Genomic DNA, 25,885 nt, shown 5'->3' on the forward strand with positions numbered 1-25,885 from the left:
TTATTTTTAAAAACACTCCCAATTTTTCACAATCCAATTTGAATGTACAAAAGCATATCAATCAAGTAATGCATCAAAATTTTGAAACTTGCATAACTCACCACAAGCACTTTGGATTTCTTTATTCCATCCTTTTTTGAAGATTCTAATATTCCATTGATCTTATGGTTCACCTTTTCTGAATCAAATAACATGGATTCACGGCTGGGCTTCTTTATGGCTATAATTTAACAAAGAGGAAAAAGATAAATGTACTTAAACTTTATTTTAACCAAAGAGAAAAAAGAAAAAAGATAATAAAAAAAGGGACACATTTTCCCTTCCCCTACAATTAGCATTTATAAAAGTAATAAAAAGAAAGTTGATTTCGTGATAATAAGGTAGCAACCCAAAATCCAATTGGAGATATAAACAATCATGAAAGCTTTTAAGAAAAAAATAGAGAAAAAAATCACAGAAACTCGCCTAAACGTAACTTCCTTGGGATCGAGGCATGTTGAACACCATTCATAAACTGCCAAACAAATCATTTCACCAAAGCCATGGCCATTAGTTTAAGAACTAAATAAATTCAAAAGGGTATCATAATTCATAATAATAACAACATATAGTAACTTACATTTGTAGGAAGAGAGAGAAGCATTATCTAGATTTTAAAAGTCTTAGATATATGAATAGAGAAAAAAAAGAACAATGAAACAGACACAGAAAAAGAGAATTTTTCAAACATGGGTTTTGTTTCTTTGTGAAGAAGAAATTAAGAAAAGGATGACTTTTTAGAAGCAAAATTGTAATATACTCAACGAAGAGTTTGTGTCCTTTAGATTGCTTATGATTTATGTGTGGTTTCTTATTGTTGTTGGGTTTTCAGAATCTGATAGCTCCACGCCTCAAGTTTCGAGCTTTGTCTATTTCTGCATTTCTAAAATTATAGATAGATCATATATTGTTGCAGCTGAAAAACCAGCACCACCACCACACCAAATGAAAAAACAATTTTTTTGGGTTATTGTTAATCTTTCTTGTGTGCATTCAGTGAACATCTAGTTATTAATTAAATCCATAGTCACCACCTAATCTTTTGATGCACCGATGAGGGTGGAGAGCTTCGTTGATAGGGGGATTTTGGGAGTGACGGCGACGCCACTAGGAAGCTGTGCAACGACGTACATGTGCGTTGAGGAGGACAGCGACGCCATTGGGTGCGGGGGGCTTCTTGCCGATCTGGGGACGCACGAATAAGGCTGGCCGCGCGGTTGCTGAGAGGTCGACGCCGGTCGGCGAAGGGTGTTGTAACAGCTACTGGTCCGAGGCATTAATCGACTAGGAATATGGCTGATGAAGAGAGATACAACGGTGGTTGAAACGAGTCGAGGATGGCTTCCGGCGCGGTAGAGAGAAATGACCCCTGCAAGACGGCCACGTGGCGGGATGACCTGCCTTCCGCGTTGATGGCTACCGGCGACTGAGAGAGAGAGACGCGCGACGGGGATGAATGGGGCCCTCTGCTACTTTTTCTGCCGGCAAGGGAGATACAGACACTCGGGAGAAGGGCTATAGGGGCCGGCGATGATTGACGGTGGTGGAGCTTCTACCGCCGGTGAGTGAGATGATTGCTGAGGGTGACAGTGGTGGTTTTGGGAGAAAGAGGATTCTTGGGTGAAGGTACCAATAAATTAGGGTTAGATAACAACAAATAGGGAGAGAGAAACAGTATTTGGGTGGGCTTTGGTAACTGATGAAAATTTTGAACTATTTAAAATTAATTAATTATCTAAAATTTAATTTTAATTTCAATTAAACCCTATTGTATGCATTATACAATAAGATTATTGTCTCCTCATACTTTTCCACGCCGAAAATACCCTCTACTGGCTTACGCGACCTAGCCACCAATAACATTTGGGACTCTAATTCATCCTCGATGCTTCATACCCTCACTTTTTCTATTATTGCATTCCCAAAATTTTCGATGTCTCCATATAATTGTGCTTCCAAATTTTAACTTGTTCAATTTTATTGAGTAAGGATATTGAAAATTTACAAATTTGTCTCAATAATTTGTTATTTTAATTAAATTGTTAATAACTATTATTTAATGATGATTCAAAGATTTTACCGTAAGACATTAGCTGAGTTACCTTATTATTATGCCTTTAAATTTCTTTTTAATAATTGAAGGGATAAAGTGTAATTTTTTATTATTAATTATATAAGTAAAATAAAAAATAAATATAACAAAAAAATATTAAAAATTTAGAGATCATACTTTACACTTTTAATTTAGTAATTGAAAAGATTTATTTTTCTAGAGTTAAACTATCATTTATTTATGTCAAATTCTGTCACGTACCGCGTTTAGATTAGTTGATGGGTCTTGAGTCTTGACCACCTTAATCCCCGAACCCATATATCTACTACAGACGTCCTATATGGAGTGGAGTTTTATAGAAGGTAAGAGAGGTAATGGCTTCTCTCAATTATTTTTTTTTCTATAAATTATATATAAAATTTAATTTAATCTCTTTACAAATTTTATTTTGTTTTATTTTAAATATAAAATAATTTTTTTGTCCTTCCCTCTCATTGAGGCTAGTTCTGCCCATATATACATATATATATATATATATATATATATATATGAAAAAAGAAAAGTATAGGGTATCAACATATTATTTGCCAACTTATTGCCAACAATAATTAATTATCATATTTTAAACATATATATAAAGAGACACATTCAGAAAATATATCTATAAAGACACTTCTATTAAACACAATTATAAAAAAGACATTTTTATTAGACACATTTACAAAGACACTTCCATTAATACAATTATAAATAAAAGTTGGCAAAAGTTGGCAGAAATGCTATTGGTAACGTAGCGGGATTGTATGAAAAAACACTAATGTTGGGAATATACATGTAGAGATGCGAAAATGTTATCTTTCACATGTAGAGATGCAAATGTGTAATCTTTTCATATTGTTACATCCTAAAAATAAAAATAATTTCATTTCATGCTGTTGAATATGAGAGTCATTCTTGTTATCCGTATACATATAGACAATTAATATTTAGTCTAACATAATATTCATAATGTAATGTATGTTATATTTATTATATATAATATTCTTCAGTTATTTTATAGTAATTAAAAATATAAAAAATATGATAACTTTAAACTATTTTGTAGTGATTTTTATTTGTGTTACTAAACATTTTTAATGTAAATTTATTATGAGAAACAAGACACAAAAGAGAATACATACCACGTACATTAATAATAGTAGATAAGATATATGCAAGAAGCTTAGGTTTAATAATAATATTAAGCTTAGGGGGTAGTTTGGGTGTCTGGACCCCCATGGAGAAAAGAATGAGAGCCAGCTAAGAAGAGCACATATATTTATGGGGTGTGCATGAATACTTCAACTCTCCATCGATCTTCTCCTTTGGCAGAACAATATCTATCTCTATGTGCTCTCTCCTTGGTCCCCGCCTCCTTCTTTGTTCTTTCTGCTACCTATATACTACATCTCTCTCATCTCTCTTTATTTGTGCAGGTTCTGAATCCTGATCATCATCACTGCATGCCCTTCCTCTCTCTACTGTCACCGATATAGATGTTCAGATATCTCACAACCATGAATTCAGTGTCCGCTATTACTTCTTACATCTCCAAGTTTGTATCCCTCTTCTTATACACCTATATGGTAAGTGCATGCATTAATTACCGTTATTATGCTTGATTTTAACTACTGCCATCTCAATACGTAAACATATTTTTATGTAAAAATAATAATTAAATATTATTAAATAATTTAATATATATATTTAATTAAATTAATTTATATAGCATATATTCAAATTTATTTATATAAATAATTACCTTTAAATAAGTAAATAATTTGGATGATTTTTAATTATTACTAACCAAATAATTAAGCTAGAATATTTTTTGTCAAAGAAATTAAATGTAATTCTAATTTGGTGAGAATTCATATTTAATTATTTTCGTATGAAGTTAATAGTTAAAAATAAAATTATTAGATATCTGTTTTTAATATATTAAATTATTAAATTATTTAATAATTTTAAAATATTAATTTTATATAAAAATAACTGTTTTTATTTTATTAGTTTAATTAATAATGTGTATGGAATTAATTTTTGTTTTCTAAAAAAAGGGGGAGAAAAGAGATCTCTTTTTTAGAGAGGGTTATATTATTAGTAGTGTATTTGTATTATATTAGTGCATATTAATCGATTTTAATTTATTTATTAAATATAAAATTAATTAACTAAGATGATATCTTATACTTTAGTAAAACAAATTTGAATTTAAATTTTAAAATATTAAAAATATTTTTATAAATACATAATAAAGACATTGCAAATAATTACTTGTGTATTAAATATCTTTACATTTCCTATATATATATATTTATATGTAGGTGGTATAGCCTGATATGGTAGAGCTGAAATAATTATATATATATATATATATATATATATATATGAATGGAAAGAGCTAGTATCGGCCTAGGCGGCAAGTGAATGATAATTGTTTTAACAGAGAACGATAGATTAATGATGATTTCAATGTCAAAAAAAGAAATAATAAATAAAATAACTGGTCCAGATGAGATAATAAGTGGATGTAACGAATGTTATATGAGATGGAAAGAAAAGAGTGGGAACGGGAACGGGAAGAGGGATGGGTTAAAGAACGTTTTGTGGGAATGGTGGAAGAAAGAATTGAAGTGGGATTGAGGAATAGTCGTGGTCAGTGTTGTGGGCTCGGAAACCCAGTTACTCACTAATCAGTAATCATTGCCTCTCACTTATCTTCTTTTGCCATTGCATGCAACCAACCAACCCTGTCCTTGTCCCTATTCTCTCTTTTCCCTCCTCTAAACCAAATTGACTGTTCTTAACAGTGACACTTCCCGCACACACACACCCCCTAATTCCGAATATGACAATTCCCTTCCCCTTCCCCTTCTTCAATTCTTTTTCCATTCTCTCTCATTTATTCATTCATTATCGCCTTCCTTTCCCTTATTATTTATTTCTATCTCCACATGTGATCACCATCCAATTCAAACATGTATTATATTATATTTAATGAGCCATAAGAATATGGATTAGTTAACTCATCAATCTCAAATTTTAGTTCATGGGATAAGTATTGTTAATTTTATGAGGAAAAGTTGTTGCACTCCTATACATCTATCATTTTATATTCTTAGGCATAAGATTAGGTAAGTGAGGACATGGGGCATGAAATTAAATTATTGGCATGAGTCCTAATTTAACTTGATCTTATTGAATTCTTAAAGAATATTTTTTCTATGTTTTCAAATTTTCAAATTCAAGAATATTGATTAAATGACCAATGATCACCTTGATTAATTCTACGTTAATAAATAAAACTATCGACATATTATACTTAGGTAACATAATAATTTAACATAGGATAGAAGTATGGTCTGTATCTTTGAAAGAAAAAAAATTGAAAGACCAACATAATTTTTTTTTTGGCCAGCATTGTTAGCTAAAAACACTAATTTTTGCTGACCCTCTAACATTTTTTTTCTTTAAAATAATAAATACAAAATAACTAGAAAAATAAATTCACTACAACTAGCTAAAGAAAATAACCTACATGCATATATTTAATGGGTCAACCATTTAATGGATCACTAATTAACCACATATAAGGCCCAATAAACTAGGCCCAATTAGTATTGGCCCATCAGGAAAGCCCAAGAGAGAGACGTGAGTGGAGCTACGGAAGTGGAAGAACTGAACCCGTAACTGATTAACTGTAACAAGGAAAAAGGGAGGAAGAGGAAGAAGAAGAAGGAAGTAGGGTTTGCAGTGTCGATGGCTAAAGTGAAAGAGATACTTGGGGACCTACAGAGGGACTCTTTCGTGGAACTGCTCTCGAAACTCATCGGAGAATCAAAGTACGTGCAGAACAACCCCCCGGAGCTGATTCCAGAAGAAGACAGGGTGGTCAAGCACGTGCTCGACTCCCTCCTCCCCTTAAGCACCACCACCGGCGGCGGTCCCTTGATCCTTAACCATGTCACCTACTTCCCCGGCAGAGGCAACCTCATCGTCGAGTACCCCGGCACCTCCCCGGACAAAATCCTCTCCTTCGTTGGCTGCCACATGGATGTCGTCACCGCCAACCCCAACGATTGGGTACTCCTCTTCTCTTATTTCAATTTTGAACCATTGGTGTTAGGGTTTATTGATTTTTTTTTTTTTTACTTTGGTATGGGGATTCATTTCAGGATTTTGATCCGTTTACGTTGAGCATTGACGGGGATAAGCTTAGGGGTCGTGGAACCACTGATTGTTTGGGACACGTGGCACTTGTGACCGAGCTTTTCAGGAAGCTCGGGGAAACCAAGCCCAGTTTGAAATCGAGTGTTGTTGCTGTTTTCATAGCGAATGAAGAGAATTCTGCCATAACTGGAGTTGGTGTCGATGCTCTCGTTAAAGATGGCCTCCTTAACAAGCTTAAGAAAGGCCCACTGTAAGTTGTTATTATTATTATTATTATTTTTTCTTCAACAGTGGAACTTGAATTTGTCTCTGCTCCACTTATATACTTTGGTGCATCTGTTTGACTTTACTGTGTGTAGCTTTTTCCTTTTTTATTTATAATATATTCATTTTTCCAGGGTTTGATCTTTGGTGGTGGTTTTTGTCAGGTTTTGGATCGATACGGCTGATAAACAACCTTGTATAGGAACTGGTGGAATGATACCTTGGAAACTTCATGTCACCGGAAAACTCTTTCACAGTGGGTTAGCTCATAAAGTATGCTCTTCATTCATATAGTACTGCCTTCAACATTTCGCTCAGCTATGGCATTTTCTACTACTATTATTTTTATTTTGGTTTTCTTATTTGATGTGTATGATATATAATATTAATAAGTTAATAATGAAGTTCTAATTCTTGATTTTGTGAGAGATGTGCTATGTGTGTGTAAGTAAACATAATGGAAAAGTCTAGGGGGTCAGCAACTTTTGTATTTTTTGGCCAGCATTTAACCATCAAAACAAGAGAGAAGAAAATAGTTGTGCTTGGTTCTGTGACTGTCAATGTAGATTATAACCAATTCTGTAGTTGCTTTTGTCTTAGGCCTTACCCCTGCTGCTTGGCAACTTGACCAAGTATTGACCAATCAATACATTTTTTTTTAATTTTAAATGTTTTCTGTGACATCGACTCTTAAGCTTTATAATATTGTAAGTACTGAGTTGTAACTTGTTTATTATTTCATATTTGGTTTCTTGCAGGCTATAAATCCTCTGGAGCTAGCCATGGATGCTCTAAAGGAAATCCAGTCACGATTTTATGAAGACTTTCCACCACATCCACAGGAACAGATCTATGGGTTTGCCACCGCATCAACCATGAAACCAACCCAGTGGAGCTGTAAGTTTGTGGGATCAAATTATTACTTTAGTACTTCTTTTTTAATATAAGATCTTCAATATTCATGATTATATTTTCTACTGTAGATCCTGGAGGTGGAATCAACCAAATTCCAGGGGAATGTACTATTTCAGGAGATGTCAGGTTTATGCTCTAGGAAATTACAATCAATCTAGATTTTTCTTTTAGGAATGGTTTTGATATGACATTACTGATGTTTTTATTTTGTGTGTTGCAGGTTAACCCCATTTTACAAGTAAGCAACATCTTATAATATGGCCAAAGTTGTGCTCTTTTTGGAACTTTGGATTCAATTTTTTATTCTTCGTTTTACTAGTATATTGCATTTGCAAAGTAATTCCGTAAAGGGAGAAGAAAACATGTGAGAATCAGAGATTTCAATGATTTTTCAAGCATATCCTGTGGTCTAATACTTTGTTCAGTGTGAAGGATGTAGTGACAAAGCTGCAAGAATATGTGGACGACATTAATCTCAACATACATAAGCTAGAAACACGGGGTCCTGTTTCAAAATATGTCTTGCCTGATGATGACTTAAGGGGGAGGTTTGACTTATTTATCCTCCATTATATATAGCTATTAAGGTTTGGATCCCTTGATTTTTAATTTTCACGTATGTGTAGCTATTAAGGCTTCCTTTGCATTCTTCTACAGCCTTACTCTAACTTTTGATGAGGCAAATTCTGGAGTAGCTTGTGATCTTAATTCCAGAGGCTACCATGTTTTGTGCAAAGCAACTGAAGAAGTAGTTGGGCATGTGAAGCCTTACTCAATTACTGGAAGTTTGCCACTCATTCGGGAGCTACAGGTGATAATACATTCTCGTTGTTCGGCGAAAATTAAAAATCTTTTCTAGTTGTAGGCAGTTAGCACTCAGATTCCTTACTCGAACTCTTATTTTATCTGCCGTAGGATGAAGGTTTTGATGTCCAAACTGCTGGATATGGTATGGCCTTCCTAAGAACAAATTTATACACGTTGAATCTTGATAAGAAACAACTTACTCACTTGCGTTTCATGTTACTTTTAGGTCTAATGGCTACATACCATGCCCAGAATGAGTACTGCCTTTTTACGGATATGTCTCAAGGGTATCGAGTTTTTGCAAGCATCATCGCTCAGTTAGAGGAAGATTGAGACTACTAGTTGAACTTCATTCTAGCATTCCACGACCTATGAATATGTCATTGCAGCTAAAGCTGAAGACCTTAAGTGACTCTATGTATTCATTTTATTGTATGAAGTAGTAGTTTGGTGGTATTGATTTCTACACTAGTCTTACGAAAATAGTTGACTTAATACGCTATTATCTAAGTTACATGTTGTTATATACTATTACTAATAGATATTTTCTTTTCCTTTTTGGGTGATATATGATGCTCCATGTGAGAAATTGTTCAATTAAAATTTTCTGTTTTATCTACCCAAAATAAATTCCTTTTCTTTATGAAGAATCTTATGTAACATTGTTTAGATGCTTATCTATTTACCTACTTTCTTTTGCGTTTACAGCTTGACTTTTTTTTTTTTTGGTCGGTGGATTGGACAACTCCCAATCCTAGGTACCCCAAATGGATTGGACAACTCCCAATCCTAAGTACACAATACACCCACACACTTCTTACACACTTACCACATTTTCTTTCTGATTGCAACCGGTCAGATTTGAACCTGCGACTTTTAGGGTGAAGAAGGGGAGATATACCATGTGAGCTAAGGCTCATTGGCACAGCTTGACTTTTAACCTGTCCTAACTTGTATGTCTTTTTTTGTCTCTTACTTAGCCCAGTCAACATTAGGTAAAGCCATAAAGGATATATACTACCCCACTACGTCACATGGTGAATTATTCACCCCATGATAGCTAGTGGTTCAAATAAAATGTTTCATGGATAATTTAAATGGAACAGTAAATGTGCTATTTGTTTCACCAAACATTTTCTCCCATTTTATTGGAAAACATTCATAACTGGAAAATTTTTGTAATCAGAACTTTTGCTTATTCTGTATGTAAGAGATCTCAACTAACATAATTATACAACTTTCCTTTACAAGATTAACAACTCTAATACATATACAATTTTTCACCAAGCTGCGTCAGCCATGGATGGTATTTCAAAATCTACTTGGAATATCTTTCTTCTGATTTGAGCTGTTGGATTCTTTGCCGTAGTCTACGCCGGTGGTCATGAATTTTCCAAAGGCCATGTCCCAATATAACCGTTGAGTATATGCCATGTGTGATAATGGGAGCTAGAATGTTATTTGTCTGTCACATAACCATTGCCAATTAGTTTATCCTTGAAAATCTTACACAAAACAGAAAAATATTTTCAAAAGATTATATAAAATGTAAAGCTAAGAAGTTTACTTGAATCCATTCAAAACCCAAGTAGAGGGCAAGAAGTCCTTCAAGAAGAGGGGAATATATCTTTTTCATTTGGCGTTTCTCATACCATGCTGCAAACCGAAAGCAGACAGTGCAATCAGACTCATGAAACAGATATAATAAGTAGAAACTGCTTAATCAATGACAAGTATAGTAGATATTATATTATAGAGAAACTTTACAAGTTTATGACTTTATTCCACCACTTTCTGAACCAAATGAAACTTTGTTCAATCTATGAATCTATGAACTGATTCTAATGCTTTGTTGCAGGGATAAGTAATTGAACCTTCAAACAGCTTTTTCAAATCTTGACGGCCCGAGCGAGATTGCAAAACAGGTGCCACAACATAAGTGGGATCTGAAAGAAGTAAACAAATAAGCAAGAGAACGTTAAGCAAGCTTAAAAACAAAATAAGTCAATACAAAGGGAAACCATGTTGAAGGGCAATAAGAAGAGAACCTTTGGGCGAGGCAGCCACATAATAGAGAGAACCAGTAAGAACAGCTGTGAGTACAGCTGCAAACGCTTGCGCAAAAGGTACAAACGGAGGCAATACCCCTGTCTACAATTTTGAAAATAAATCACCATTAAGCCACTGGAATGAAAACTTTTGCTTTAGATACTTGTAATAAGTAGCCCTTGTCAGATGGTATAACTGAAAAAGGAATAGTAAACATACCAAGGATGCCATTCCTTGCACATCTGAGATAAGATTACTGCCTCGTAAAAATATGTCAGCCAACGCTCCCTGGAGAATTGCAGTGAAAGATTGTTAATCCCTGATCTATAGCATTCGAGGAAGAAAACAAGATTCTGGAGGCTACAGTTTTCTTCTTTCATTCAATTTTAGAGTGAAGTTTTCAACAGGAAATTGTTGCCGTTGAAGTTTTTTGCCCATTTTAGTCATCATTAAGTTGAATATCAAATGGATACAAGCATCAAATCCAATGTTAAACTTAGAAGTAAGCCGGTCCATTAGAATGAAAGTTTACCAGTCAACGTAACCAGATTTTTCATATTGAAATATCTGAAAACCTTGCTTAGTTAGTTATGAAATCGATCTAGTGAAGGAAGATTCATAGAACACAAAACTAGTCACATGGTAGATATACTATCGTCTTTGAAAATTGAAACTGCTTATACAGATCTGCAAAGGTGATGTTCTTTCGTGTTAACCACAACATCCCATCCAATTGATCCAAATAACCATTTAGGGAGGATTATAGATGGCTCAAATCCAAAATCCATGTTTCATTGTTACTAAATTCAAATACTATCGAAAATTATTTCTTGTCTGAGACCATGGAAACAAGGTACAGAAGCTCCTGAACAAACCTGAACTGCAGCCCTGTAGAAGAGTTCCTCTCCCACTGAACTTGCAGCAACCATCAATATAAACTGCAAATTAGAACCAACAAAATCATTCTTTGTTCTCAATCACAGCACTAGATCTAGACAATTCAGTATTTCAAAGAAAGCAGGTCATGGTGAATTACCTGCCAAGGGGACATCCCATAGAAAAAGCTCCAGAGTTCTTCATCCTCTACATCTCTGATTGCTCGGGCATGGGGTGATAGTTTCACAACTTCATCCTACCGAAAAAATGAAAACATGCCAGTTCATTCATTTCGACTTGAACAAGCTAAAGCACAAGCAAAAGAGCACAACAACCTTATCAACATGGTGTAAATGGACCAACTTACATCAAGTATAAACAGAAGAGCCATAATTGGAGGAGCCGCATATCCAAGCCCTTCCAAGATTGCATCTAATGATAGATGGAAACCTCCGAGAGAGTCAATTCCTGTGATCGAGCATATAAAACTCCCAGCAACAGCCATGGCACCATAGATCCCTGAAACAGAAAACGTAATGGGGAAAAATAAAAACTTTATTATGTGAAAGAGTACACACAAGCAGCAACATAAAGCAGAAACTTTTACTTCCTTTATGGAACAACAAACAAATTTCAAGTCTAGCATTACCACAAGCAATGCAATTATTCCTTTCATCTAAAGAACTTCCAAAAAGGGTAGCTCCAAAGTTTGCAACTTTATTTCAAAAAAAAAACAAAAAGGGTAATCATTGTCGTGGCAAGAAGAAAACTGACCGATCCCATAGCTTAGTCTAACAACAGCACCAATCTTTTCCCAAACGGGGAAGTCAGCGTCGTTGAAACCGCGGTTGAATGTGGTAACCTCCATGGCCGGGTTGGTGAACCCTCCGCCCCGAGTCTTCCCGTCATCGATGGTGTCACCGGTTCTCTCCGCCGAGGCCTTAACGCATCGAACGGAGAGCCTAGTCGGAGCTTCCAAGAAAGATGCCCTCTTCTTCCTGGGAAGCTGAAATTCACATATCTTGGAAGATGAACAGTGTGCTAGTGCAGCTGGAAGCGATGAAGTTGAAGGGTTGGGAATCAGTGTCAGAGAAAGCTCCATTCACAACCAACCAATAAAAAAAAAAAAAAAGAAAAAAGACTTTGATGAGTTTGTTTAACTCAGAAAGAAGAGAAAGCAGCAGAGAAAAAGATGTCGTTTTTCTTCATCGAATGGAAGTGATTAATGGCTGCCTACGAGATTTTGAGTAAATGAGTTAATGTGTGGTGGTGGGTGGGGGGTCGTGGCGTCTGAGACAGAGGTGGTGGAAGTGAAGAAAGAGTTGTCAACTAGGCTTGGAGTTTCGGATATTTGATGAGAATATCCATTCATCCAATCACTATCTGACACGTGGAGATAATGTTCTTGTTAGCATACGTATGGTTATGCCACTCCTTCTTAATCACTCTGTGTGTAAGTACAAAATAGTGAAAATACAATCCAACATTCCATTATCAATCAAACACAACCCTCTTTTGACTTAGGATTACGGCCACAAAATTCTAATTAGAAATTATAAATTTGGAAATTTTGAAACCTACTGATAATAAGCTCAGGTGGCTAATAAGATCCTTGATTGGACAGCAACTGAATTTCAGTCACATATATGTAATCATCTCGAAAGTTTTTCACTTTTTATGGAAAATTGAGAAACTGCATATAATCTTCTTGGTAAAACTATGTTACTATTACTGATTAGGATGAATTATTAGTTCTCGTTGTATGTAAACTTTATCATTTATAAAATGCATAGTACTAATCTTGTTGACTGAAAACGATAATAAGCATATTTATTTCTATATTAAATTGACTAAATTCAAGTGAATTATATAATAAAGATCTAAATTTATAGATTTTTTTATGGAATAAAAAATTAAAAAAATAGGACTTATACTTTTAATAATAATAAAATAATTAAAAATAATTATAAAAAAATTATACTCTCTATAATTTATACAACTTCAATTTATATAATAAAGTATCCCATTCATTAAATATAGCAGTTTTTAATTTATTGAATATTAGACCGTGTCAAGATCTAATAAAATTGCTTGCCACAATTTCAAGATTCTAAAATTTTGAACATTTTTATGATATTTACAATTGTGACTATTAATTTTTATAAAAAGAAAAATCGTTGTTAGTGATTTTTATTTTAAAAAATATAAAAATTATATTAAAAAATGAGTAGCCACGATTCTTATTTTTAAAAAATTCAAATATTATAAAAAAAATCATAACAGAAGTGCATCATGGTGCTCACCATTCCTGCGGTAAATTATTAGAATAAACCAATTGAAATTCAAAATTATTCCGATCCTCTAAAATAAAAATAGCTACTTGAATGTCCTAAGATTTATTTTTTTATAAATCGAATTTATTAAATTCTATTTACAGAAATCAATACTAAATCGAATTTATAGATTTGAATTGCATGCAAATTGACATATACGGATATACCTATAAATCAAAATAAATAGCTTCCGTTTATATTTGCTAATAAATCGAATCTATTTCATTCTATTTATACATGTAAATAGATAACTAAGGTAAATCGAAGCCAATAATTTTAATTTAGTATAGTGATTTAATTCGAAGTTATTAGTTGTGTTTATTAAATATAATTATTATTTTTAGTTCTTATTAAAAATTATTTTTAGTTTAATTTATCAAAAATAAATACTAAAAATTTATTTAAAAATTATCTTTTAAAAAACTAATTTAATAAATTATTTTCAAAACAAAAATTTATCAAATTAGTTTATACATTGCTTCATTGTTTGTATTACCCAACAAGGATTTCAGCCACAATAATACCATATTCAATTATTATTTATTATGCAAAATATTTTATTTAAAATTTGTGTACATACATAAATATTTATATTTATATTTAATCTTTTTTAATTGCTTCGCATGAAATAAAATAATATTTTTTATTTTTAAATTATTAATAAAAAAGTATTGTATTTGAAATTTGAATAAATATATTTATTAATAATTTTTTTAATAAATATATTATTAACTATGAAATACTATAAAAGGTTTAGATAAATATACGTTATGATTAGTAAATTTAAAATGTATATTTACCTAAGTCTTTTATAGTATTCCTAACATAATTAATAATATATTTATTAAAAAATATTTAAAAATATATTTATTCAAATTTTAAATATAATATTTTTTATATAATTAAAAATTTAAAAATTAAAAAAAATATTTTATTTCATGCGAAGTAATTAAAAAAAAGATTACATTTAAATGTAAATATTTATGCATATACTCAAATTTTAAATAAAATACTCTGCATAATTAATAATAAGATGAATTTTATGATGTAGAAAGAAAAAAATTTTTACACCTATAAAATAGGTGTGGCATAGCATAGAAAAAAATATGGACATTTGTAATTGATTGATGATTCATCAATAACAGAAATAATAGATAGATTATAACTTGTTGCAGTAATTTGCAGTATATTACTAAAAAATTAACAGTTTGATAAAATGTAATTACAGTTTTTAATTTATTTTTTATGGGCCAAGTGAGTTAGTGAGACAGAGAGATTTTGTTTGACCAATAAACATGAAGCATAAGATAAATAAAAAACATTGGGTGGGATGCAGTGTTTTCCATAAATCTAGTGAAAAAAAATTATGAAAATTTTAAACTGCTACACCCAAAAAGAAAAAGCCGAAACACATTTTTAATATTTATCTATTTAGTAGATTTTAATAAATATGCTAATTTTGAAATTGTGGGACCATAATTTGATGTTTGGGTAAGTTATATAATTAAAATACTTTTTTCACAAGATATTATATTATAAGGTAACTTTATTATAAAAGTTAACATCCAATATTTTAAAAAAATTGTGGACAAATAATTTATAGACTTAATATCATAAATTTAAAATGAAATGAATGATAGTAAACAATAAAAAAGCAACGTGATTATAGTATAAAACAATAATATCACTCTTGGAAAATAAATACAAATGAATATGTGTTTGTTATTTAGATATCTCGGGTACTCGACGGGTCTGGTGGTGATATAAGAGTAAGTGAGTGAGATTTTGGGTTGACCTGGAGTGGTTGAGATGTAAACTGAGAGTTGACAATGTCGGAGGTAGAGTGGACGAAAAAGGGGGTGGCCACCTGCAAGGATAATCTGATGATAAAGTCAGTGTCTGTATAAGGTGGTAGCCAAATTAGGTAAAATGTTACGTACCTTGGGAGAGAGTTGGCCTCTCTTCTTATATACTGTGTTGGGTGGGCCCATAAATAACCTAGCCCACTAGTCAAGAAACTTCTATGAGCTGTCCTAGTCTACGTGGGAGGAGTAGGTCGTTATGGTTTTCGGGTCGGGACTTCGGGTGGTGCCCCGAGGATACCAACCCGATCGATTTGCTGGGCGTGATAGCAGGTTGCGCGGGCCTTGGGTCGGGCACGAGGGACCGACCCGTCGGGTGGTTTTCCTGTCATGGAGGATGGTTCTGGTCGAAGGCGAGGCTCTCGACCCGCTAGGTAATCGGGCTGGACCTATGTGAGTCCGTAACAGTATGTATGTAGAGTAGCAAAAGATTGGGTGAATAACTTTTTTCGTATTTTAATATTTAGCGTGAAATTATTAAAGACTGCTGTTACGGTAGGTAACCGGAGATTAATACGACGGATGGCGTTTGGCGGCCCAAGTGTGTGAAGAAGGAGAATTCCGGGTGGATCTGCAACTCGGGAGACTCCGTCCGACTTGTTCTTGCGAATGAATGGGGGGTGGTACCTGCAAAGACACTCCGATGCCTAAGTTAGCAAGAGTGTGAGCAGGTCTAGAGAGTATTGGACTTAGAGATACCTGAGGGGTGTCAGTGTATTTATAGTGGTGAGCCAATAACCACCGTTGGAGTAGTGCCGTATCTTTAGGGTGCTAACCGTCCCTATTATCTTGGGGAGGTTAAGATATGGCTTTATGAAGCGGTTAGAGAGATTTTAGGGGCGGTTACTCATTTGAATGAGTGCTCATCTGCCAACTAATCTCACATCCGACTTCTTCAGACCAAGTCGTGGTTGATACCGACTTCTTATGTGAAGGTCGGTACTTTAGCTAGGCTTAACCCTTCAGGTTAGGCCTTTTTAGTTGGACCTGGGCCTTTGTATTGGGCCAGGGTATGAACAGTGCCCCTACTTGAGCCCAAATTTTCTTCAAAGTTTGGGTTCAAGTATTTAACTCGGGTTCGTAGTCGACTTGTTTGGAGGAGACGTGGGTTTTAGAAACCGACGTGATTTTCGCGACCTTTTGTTTCTGACAGTTACGTCAATTCAAGCGTCGTGTCCGTTGGGGAAGTGTTAAGGGCTTTGGTAACGGTGCAACCTCATTAATGACTGCTCCGTTTTTACCATTATGCCCCTTAGCGTATTTATAAATACTTTCCCTCTCTTTCATTTTTCCGTTTCTGCAATCTTTCAAATTTCTTCCTTCCTTGTTCGTGTTGCATTCTTGTGTTCGAAGATTTCTGTTCTTCTCCAACCTTCATTTCTCGGATAAAGGTTAGTTTTGTTTCTTCCATATCATGTTTTATGTTTGCATGTTTTGTGAGTGGATAGGTTGACCTATAGATTCTAGCTTCGCATCTCTCCTCTTTAGGGGCCGTGTTTTTTGATTTTTCCTTTTCTTTTTCCTCTTGTAGGTTTCTGCCACTTTTCTTTATAAAAAATGGCTTCCGTAGATGTTCTTTCTCAGTGGGTAGATGTTACGGTCCTTGGGGAGGAACCGTTGGTCGATGCTGAGTTCATCACTCATCTTCGTACTTATCACCGGCTCTGTACTTCGGAGGAGGACGAGCCAAAATATGAACTGATAATCCCGGGTCCTGAAGACCGGGTCTGTTTTGGGAGAGAAAATGAGGCGGCCCCTCATTTTTTCTTTATGTATGAATGCATGATCACCCGCTTGGGTGTTTTTCTTCCTTTCTCAGATTTCGAGATATCTGTTTTGCAACATTGTAGAGTTGCCCCTACTCAACTTCACCCCAACTCTTGGGGTTTTTTGAAGATCTATCAGTTTATAAGCCATGCTCTGGACTTCCCGACTTCTTTGAGGGTTTTCTTTTATCTTTTTCATATGACTAAGCCCTTTAGTGGGCTAGACAACAAACAACAATGGGTATCCTTCCGAGCCATACAAGGTCGGAGGATTTTCACCCTTTTTGATGAATCTTTTCACGACTTCAAAAACTTCTTTTTCAAAGTTCAAGCCGTAGAGGGTCACCACCCCTTTTTCCTAGATGAGCATTCCTCCCCTCGCTTCCCCCTTTATTGGTCGCCGCCTTCCTCTTATGAAAAGTATGGTCCTGATGACCTGGATGAGGTGGAGGCGGCCATCATGGGGTTTTTTCGAGAAGCGTGGGGGAGGGCCCCATACTTGGATACCAGGAAAATTCTCCAGGGAGCACCGACTTTTGTTCAATCTCAGCTAGGTAGTGCATGCATTCTTTATTTCCGAGTTGTTTCTGCCGACTTGCATTCTACCGACTTGTAACTTTTGTTAGTTGTTTCTTTTGTAGATATGGCAAAAAGGAATGCTCAGGAGTCCTACCAGAGGGTCCAGGAGGCCAAAGCAAAGTCCCGGGCTAGGTCCGGTGGTGCCAAGGCAATCCCCTCCCCTCCTCCTCCTCCTCCTCCTAAGACTGTGGGTACTCCCTCTCAGCCTATTATAATCTCTTCCTCAAGTTTGTCCCGACCACTCCCTTCTGCCCAACTTCTCTCCGAGCCAGAGAAGAAGAAGCGCAAGACTTCAGAGTCTGGCCCTTCTTGGGATGGTGGGGTTAAGGCGGATGCTCTTGCATTCGTCTGAAAGAATATTGGTGCACGAAATTGCAATCACACTTTTGCAACTCCGCACAACTAACCAGCAAGTGTACTGGGTCGTCCAAGTAATACCTTGCGTGAGCAAGGGTCGATCCCACAGAGATTGTCGGCTTGAAGCAAGCTATGGTTATCTTGTAAATCTTAGTCAGGATATCAGAAATTATCAGGATTGATTGTGAAAAGCAAAAGAACATGAAATGATTACTTGTTTTGCAGTAATGGAGAATAGGTTGAGGTTTGGAGATGCTCCATCTTCTGAATCTCTGCTTTCCTACTGTCTTCTTCTTCAAACACGCAAGTCTCCTTCCATGGCAAGCTGTATGCAGGGTTTCACCGTTGTCAATGGCTACCTCCCATCCTCTCAGTGAAAGCGATTGCATATGCTCTGTCACAGCATAGCGGAATTCATCTGTCGGTTCTCAATCAGGCCGGAATAGAATCCAATGATTCTTTTGCGTCTGTCACTAACGCCCCGCCTTCAGGAGTTTGAAGCACGTCACAGTCATTCAATCATTGAATCCTACTCAGAATACCACAGACAAGGTTTAGACCTTCCGGATTCTCTTGAATGCTGCCATCAGTTCTAGCTTATACCACGAAGATTCCGGTTAAAGAATCCAAGAGATAACTACTTAATCTAAGGTAGAACAGAGGTGGTTGTCAGGCACACGTTCATAGTTGAGAATGATGATGATTGTCACGGATCATCACATTCATCCGGATTAAGAACAAGTATTATCTTAGAATGGAAGCAAGCATGATTGAATGAGAAACAGTAGTAATTGCATTAATCCATCAAGACACAGCAGAGCTCCTCACCCCCAACCATGGGGTTTAGAGACTCATGCTGTAGAAAGTACACAAATAAGGGTGTAAAGTATCATGAGGTCATAAGGTACTGATACAATGTCAAAAGCTCCTATTAATAGTAAACTAGTAGCCTAGGGTGTACAGAAATGAGTAAATGACGTAAAAATTCACTTCTGGGTCCACTTGGTGTGTGCTTGGACTGAGCAATGAAGCAATTTCGTGTAGAGACCTTTTCTGGAGTTAAACGCCAGCTTTCATGCCAGTTTGGGCGTTTAACTCCAAGTTTTATGCCAGTTCCGGCGTTTAACGCTGGAATTTCTGAGGGTGACTTTGAGCGCCAGTTTGGGCCATCAAATCTTGGGCAAAGTATGGACTATCATATATTGCTGGAAAGCCCAGGATGTCTACTTTCCAATGCCGTTGAGAGCGCGCCAATTGGGCTTCTGTAGCTCCAGAAAATCTGCTTCGAGTGCAGGGAGGTCAGAATCCAACAGCATCTGCAGTCCTTTTCAGTCTCTGAATCAGATTTTTGCTCAGAACCCTCAATTTCAGCCAGAAAATACCTGAAATCACAGAAAAATACACAAACTCATAGTAAAGTCAAGAAAAGTGAATTTTAACTAAAAACTAATAAAAATATACTAAAAACTAACTAAATCATACTAAAAACATACTAAAAACAATGCCAAAAAGCATACAAATTATCCGCTCATCACAACACCAAACTTAAATTGTTGCTTGTCCCCAAGCAACTGAAAATCAAAATAGGATAAAAAGAAGAGAATATACTATAGACTCCAAAATATCAAGGAAACATAGCTCCAATTAGATGAGCGGGACTAGTAGCTTTTTGCCTCCGAACAGTTTTGGCATCTCACTCTATCCTTTGAGGTTCAGAATGATTGGCATCCATAAGAACTCAGAACTCAGATAGTGTTATTGATTCTCTTAGTTGAGCATAATGATTCTTGAACATAGCTAGTGTATGAGTCTTGGCTGTGGCCCAAAGCACTCTGTCTTCCAGTATTACCACCGGATACATACATGCCACAGACACATAATTGGGTGAACCTTTTCAGATTGTGACTCAGCTTTGCTAAAGTCCCCAATTAGAGGTGTCCAAGGTTCTTAAGCACACTCTTGTTGCCTTGGATCACAACTTTATTTCTTTCTTTTTCTTTTTCTTTTTTTTTCGAAAATTTTTTTTTTCACTGCTTTTTCTTGCTTCAAGAATCAGTCTAATGATTTTAGATCCTCAATAACAGTTCTCTTTTTCCTCATTCTTTCAAGAGCCAACAATTTTAACATTCTCAAAACAACAAATTCAAGAGACATATGCACTGTTCAAGCATTCATTCAGAAAATAAAAAGTATTGTCACCACATCAAACTAATTCAACTAGTTTCAATGATAAATTTCGAAATCCTGTACTTCTTGTTCTTTTGTGATTAAAGCATTTTTCATTTAAGAGAGGTGATGGATTCATAGGACATTCATATCTTTAAGGCATAATATTTCAATTTTATTAATTATGAATTAAAACAAGACTCAAAAATAGATATAAAATGAGACTAGAAAAACGAAAAATAAAAACAAAACAAAGGAAAAAAAACGCAAACATAGGCTCCTAATGATAGAGGTTTTCACAGAGTTAGGACTCAACAACCTTGATTTTGAGAAGTGGATGCTCCTTCAACTTGAGAGGAGAGCTTTTGGCGTTTCAACTCTTGGAGATCACGCCCCTGCTTCTCTTGTTCCTTCAACAATTTGCAGAGCATGCAGTTCTGATTCTGCTGTTCTTCCTTCAGTTGCTCCATAGTCTCTTGCAACTTGGTGATAGATGCTTCTAGGCTGGTCCAGTAGTCAATTCTTGGGAATTCAGGGAGGAATTCCTGTGCCCTCCTCTTGATGGAGTTGTCTTGCACTTGTCCTTCCATTGACTTCTTGGTGATTGGGTGTTCAATGGGTATGAACTCATCTACTCCCATCTTCACCCCAGCCTCTTTACAGAGCAAGGAGATCAAGCTTGGGTAAGCCAATTTGGCTTCAGTGGAATTCTTATTTGCAATTGTGTAGATCTCACAAGCAATCACATGATGGACCTCCACTTCTTTTCCAAGCATAATACAATGAATCATCACTGCTCTCTTGATGGTGACCTCAGAACGGTTGCTAGTGGGCAATATGGAACGCCCAATAAAGTCTAGCCAACCTCTTGCAATTGGTTTGAGGTCTCCCCTCTTGAGTTGGTTTGGGACACCCTTTGAGTTGGTTATCCACTTAGTCCCAGGGAGGCATATGTCCTCTAGAACTTGATCCAACCCTTTATCTACTCTCACCATCCTCCTATTGAAGGAGTCAGGATCATCTTGCAGCTGAGGTAGTTTGAAGATTTCTCTTATTTTGTCCAGATGGAAGTACATAACTTTCCCTCTGACCATGGTTCTGTAGGTATGGTAAGCAGTTCCAGTCATTCTCTGCTTATCTGTTAGCCACAGATTAGAGTAGAATTCCTGAACCATGTTCCTTCCAACCTTTATTTCAGGATTGGTCAGAACTTCCCATCCTCTGTTTCGAATTTGCTCTTGGATCTCCGGATATTCATCTTCTTTCAGATCAAATTTAACTTCCGGGATCACTGACCTCAGACCCATTATTTTGTGATAATGGTCTTCATGTTCTTTGGTTAAGAACTTCTCTTGATTCCAAAGATTCTTTGGATTAGTCTCTTTCTTTCCTCTTGAGTTGGTTTGTTTTCCCTTAGGAGCCATGATCTTGATGAATCTTGGCTTAGTGATCACGGAAAAGCACACCAAACTTAGAGGTTTTGCTTGTCCTCAAGCAAAAAGAGAAGAAAGAAGAGAAGAGAGAGAGAGAGGAAGAGGAAATTCGAATGGTGTGGTGGAAAGAGGAAGCCAAACACGAATTTATAAGGTGAGGGGGAGAGTTTTTTTTGAAAAAAAGAGAGATTTGAAGGGAGATTTGAGAAGATATGGAAAGAAATTGAGAAAAGGGTGAGTTTTTGAAGAAGATTTGGGATTAATTTGAAATAGATTTGAAGAATGGTTTTGATTTCTGAAGATTTGAAAGTGAATGATGAAAGGTTGAAGTGCATTTATGTAGAAGAGTATGGGTAAAAAGAGGAAAGTTTGAAAAAATTTGAGTTGAAAACAAAAATGTGGTCCCCCCACCTTTCTGGCGTTAAACGCCCAGAATGGCACCCATTCTGGCGTTTAACGCCCATTTGCTACCCCTTTTGGGCGTTTAACGCCCAGCCAGGTGCCCTGGCTGGCGTTAAACGCCAGAAAGCCTTTATCACTGGGCGTTTTTCAAAACGCCCAGGAAGCTGCACACCTGGCGTTAAACGCCCAGAATGGTACCCATTCTGGCGTTTAACGCCCAAAATGCCCCTTACTGGCGTTTTTTCGCCAGTAAGCTCATTTTCTCTGCTTTTTGAGCTGAATCCTTCTGTAACTCTGTGAATTCCTTCATTTTTGATATTTGCCTCTGTAAGACTAATCATATAACCTCCTAATGACTGGGTTGCCTCCCAGCAAGCGCTTCTTTACTGTCTTTAGCTGGACTTTCATTGAGAATCACTCAAGCCTCAGTTTTGAGCATTCCTGCTCAAAGTTTCCTTCAAGATAATGCTTGATTCTCTGTCCATTAACAATGAACTTCTTGTCAGAATCAATATCCTGAAGCTCAACATATCCATATGGTGACACTCCTGTAATCACATACGGACCCCTCCAACGGGATTTGAGTTTTTCTGGAAACAGTCTGAGCCTAGAGTTGAAGAGCAGAACTTTTTGTCCTGGCTCAAAGACTCTGGTTGACAACTTCTTGTCATGCCATTTCTTTGCCTTTTCCTTATAAATTTTTGCATTTTCAAAGGCATTGAGTCTGAACTCCTCTAGCTCATTTAGCTGGAGCAGTCTTTTTTCACCAGCTAACTGTGCATCCATGTTTATGAATCTGGTTGCCCAGTAGGCTTTGTGTTCCAGTTCTACAGGCAAATGACAGGCCTTCCCATATACCAGTTGGTATGGGGAGGTTCCTATAGGAGTCTTGAATGCTGTTCTATATGCCCACAGAGCATCATCCAAGCTCTTTGCCCAATCCTTTCTTCGGGCTATCACAGTCCGTTCCAGGATTCTTTTTAATTATCTGTTAGAGACTTCAGCTTGCCCATTTGTCTGTGGATGATACGGAGTTGCCACTTTGTGGCTAATTCCATATCTAACCATGGCAAGGTGTAGCTGTTTATTGCAGAAATGAGTGCCCCCGTCACTGATTAGTACTCTGGGAACGCCAAACCTGCTGAAAATGTTTTTCTGGAGGAATTTCAGTACGGTCTTTGTATCATTAGTGGGTGTAGCAATTGCTTCTACCCACTTAGATACATAGTCCACTGCCACCAGAATGTAAGTGTTTGAGTATGATGGTGGGAATGGCCCCATGAAGTCAATTCCCCATACATCAAACAATTCTATCTCTAATATCCCTTGTTGAGGCATGGCATATCCATGAGGTAGGTTACCAGCTCTTTGGCAACTGTCACAGTTACGCACAAACTCTCGGGAATCTTTATAGAGAGTAGGCCAGTAGAAGCCACATTGGATGACTTTAGTGGCTGTTCGCTCACTTCCAAAATGTCCTCCATACTGTGATCCATGGCAGTGCCATAGGATCCTTTGTGCTTCTTCTCTGGGTACACACCTGCGGATCACTCCGTTAGCACATCTCTTAAAGAGATATGGTTCATCCCAGAGGTAGTACTTGGCATCTGAAATTAATTTCTTTCTCTGCACGTAGCTGTACTCTTTGGGAATGAACCTCACAGCTTTAAAATTTGCAATATCTGCAAACCATGGAGCTTCCTGAATGGCAAATAGTTGCTCATCTGGGAAAGTCTCAGAAATCTCAGTAGAAGGGAGGGACGCTCCAGCTACTGGTTCTATTCGGGACAGATGATCAGCTACTTGGTTCTCTGTCCCTTTTCTGTCTCTTATTTCTATATCAAACTCTTGCAGAAGCAACACCCATCTGATGAGCCTGGGTTTTGAATCCTGCTTTGTGAGTAGATATTTAAGAGCAGCATGGTCAGTGTACACAACCACTTTGGATCCCACTAGATAGGATCTAAACTTGTCAATGGCATAGACCACTGCAAGTAACTCTTTTTCTGTGGTTGTGTAGTTCTTCTGTGCGTCATTTAGAACACGGCTGGCATAGTAAATGACGTGCAGAAGCTTGTTATGCCTCTGTCCCAACACTGCACCAATGGCATGGTCACTGGCATCACACATTAATTCAAATGGCAATGTCCAATCTGGTGCAGAGATAACTGGTGCTGTGACCAACTTAGCTTTCAGGGTCTCAAATGCCTGCAGACACTGTGTGTCAAACACAAATGGTGTGTCAGCAGCTAACAGGTTACTCAAAGGTTTTGCAATTTTCGAAAAATCCTTTATAAACCTTCTGTAAAATCCTGCATGCCCCAGAAAGCTTCTGATTGCCTTAACATTGGCAGGTGGTGGTAATTTTTCAACTACCTCTACCTTTGCCTTATCCACCTCTATTCCCTTGCTTGAAATTTTGTGCCCAAGGACAATTCCTTCAGTCACCATAAAGTGACATTTCTCCCAGTTTAAAACCAGGTTAGTCTCTTGGCACCTTTTCAAGACAAGTGCTAGGTGATTAAGACAGGAGCTAAATGAGTCTCCATATACTGAAAAGTCATCCATGAAGACTTCCAGAAATTTCTCTACCATATCTGAGAAGATAGAGAGCATGCACCTCTGAAAGGTTGCAGGTGCATTGCACAGACCAAAAGGCATTCTCCTGTAGGCAAACACGCCAGAAGGGCAAGTGAATGCTGTTTTCTCTTGGTCCTGAGGATCTACTGCAATTTGGTTGTAACCTGAATAGCCATCCAAAAAGCAGTAGTAATCATGGCCAGCTAGTCTTTCTAGCATTTGGTCTATGAATGGTAAAGGGAAATGATCCTTTCTGGTGGCTGTATTGAGCCTTCTGTAGTCAATACACATGCGCCACCCTGTGACTGTCCTTGTAGGAACCAGTTCATTTTTTTCATTATGAACCACTGTCATGCCTCCCTTTTTGGGAACAACTTGGATAGGGCTCACCCAGGGGCTATCAGAAATAGGATAAATAATCCCAGCCTCTAGTAATTTAGTGACCTCTTTCTGCACCACCTCCTTCATGGCAGGATTTAGCCTCCTCTGTGGTTGGACCACTGGTTTGGCATTATCCTCCAACAGGATCTTGTGCATGCATCTAGCTGGGCTAATACCCTTAAGATCACTTATGGACCACCCAAGAGCTGTCTTGTGTGTCCTTAGCACTTGAATCAATGCTTCCTCTTCCTGTGAATCTAAAGCAGAGCTTATAATCACTGGAAAAGTGTCACCTTCTCCCAGAAATGCATATTTCAGGGATGGTGGTAGTGGTTTGAGTTCAGGCTTGGGAGGCTTATCCTCCTCCTGAGGAATTTTCGAAAATTCCTTTACCTCCTCTAGTTCTTCTTGATCAGGTTGAGTATCTTTGAAGATGTCCTCAAGCTCTGATTCTAGGCTTTCAGCCATATTGATCTCTTCTACCAGAGAGTCAATAATGTCAGCGCCCATGCAGTCAATTGGTGTGTCTGGATGCTGCATAGCTTTTACAGCATTCAACTTGAACTCATCCTCATTGACTCTCAAGGTTACTTCCCCTTTTTGTACATCAATGAGAGTTCGCCCAGTTGCTAGGAAGGGTCTTCCCAGAATGAGAGTTGCACTCTTGTGCTCCTCCATTTCCAGCACCACAAAGTCAGTTGGAAAGGCAAATGGTCCAACCTTGACAATCATGTCCTCAATTATGCCTGATGGGTATTTAATGGAGCCATCAGCAAGTTGGAGGCATATCCGGGTTGGTTTGACTTCTCCA

The 25,885-nt window shown here is 36.7% G+C and overlaps 2 protein-coding genes across 3 annotated transcripts; one reads left to right on the forward strand and one right to left on the reverse strand.

Moving 5' to 3' along the window:
* The first annotated feature begins 3,370 nt into the window (after positions 1-3,370).
* LOC112748065 (acetylornithine deacetylase-like) lies at positions 3,371-8,858 on the forward strand. Its single transcript, XM_025796267.2, has 10 exons — positions 3,371-6,217; positions 6,310-6,554; positions 6,733-6,841; positions 7,327-7,465; positions 7,552-7,609; positions 7,704-7,721; positions 7,909-8,031; positions 8,141-8,294; positions 8,399-8,432; positions 8,517-8,858. Exons 1-10 carry the CDS (start codon positions 5,894-5,896, stop codon positions 8,621-8,623), a joined length of 1,311 nt encoding a protein of 436 aa, XP_025652052.1. The 5' UTR covers positions 3,371-5,893; the 3' UTR covers positions 8,624-8,858.
* A 549-nt stretch (positions 8,859-9,407) lies between these two features.
* On the reverse strand, positions 9,408-12,833 carry LOC112748066 (uncharacterized). Of its 2 annotated transcripts, none has more exons than XR_011873109.1 (9): positions 11,990-12,625; positions 11,583-11,734; positions 11,376-11,471; positions 11,215-11,277; positions 10,559-10,627; positions 10,339-10,441; positions 10,058-10,236; positions 9,858-9,946; positions 9,408-9,755 (listed from the first exon to the last, which is right to left on the reverse strand). XR_011873109.1 is itself a non-coding variant. In XM_025796268.2 (9 exons), exons 1-9 carry the CDS (start codon positions 12,315-12,317, stop codon positions 9,609-9,611), a joined length of 1,119 nt encoding a protein of 372 aa, XP_025652053.1. In that variant the 5' UTR covers positions 12,318-12,833; the 3' UTR covers positions 9,408-9,608. The 2 variants fall into 2 exon arrangements, 1 of the variants encoding a protein (XP_025652053.1); XM_025796268.2 differs by having other exon boundaries at positions 10,165-10,236; positions 11,990-12,833.
* Between the last annotated feature and the right edge of the window lie 13,052 nt (positions 12,834-25,885).

Source organism: Arachis hypogaea, chromosome 15 (assembly GCF_003086295.3).
Source record: "Arachis hypogaea cultivar Tifrunner chromosome 15, arahy.Tifrunner.gnm2.J5K5, whole genome shotgun sequence".
Lineage (NCBI taxonomy): Eukaryota > Viridiplantae > Streptophyta > Magnoliopsida > Fabales > Fabaceae > Arachis > Arachis hypogaea.

What these genes read in the sequence shown, in the direction of transcription:
- LOC112748066 (XM_025796268.2), bottom strand. Translation starts at nt 12,317, where the DNA reads ATGGAGCTTTCTCTGACACTGATTCCCAACCCTTCAACTTCATCGCTT. An exon ending in ATGGGATGTCCCCTTGGCAG is followed by an intron (nt 11,278 to 11,375) that starts GTAATTCACCAT and finishes TCTAATTTGCAG; the next exon opens with TTTATATTGATGGTTGCTGC. An exon ending in TGCAAGGAATGGCATCCTTG is followed by an intron (nt 10,442 to 10,558) that starts GTATGTTTACTA and finishes TCAAAATTGTAG; the next exon opens with ACAGGGGTATTGCCTCCGTT.
- LOC112748065 (XM_025796267.2), top strand. Translation starts at nt 5,894, where the DNA reads ATGGCTAAAGTGAAAGAGATACTTGGGGACCTACAGAGGGACTCTTTC. An exon ending in ACAGTGGGTTAGCTCATAAA is followed by an intron (nt 6,842 to 7,326) that starts GTATGCTCTTCA and finishes GGTTTCTTGCAG; the next exon opens with GCTATAAATCCTCTGGAGCT. An exon ending in GAAACCAACCCAGTGGAGCT is followed by an intron (nt 7,466 to 7,551) that starts GTAAGTTTGTGG and finishes TTTCTACTGTAG; the next exon opens with ATCCTGGAGGTGGAATCAAC.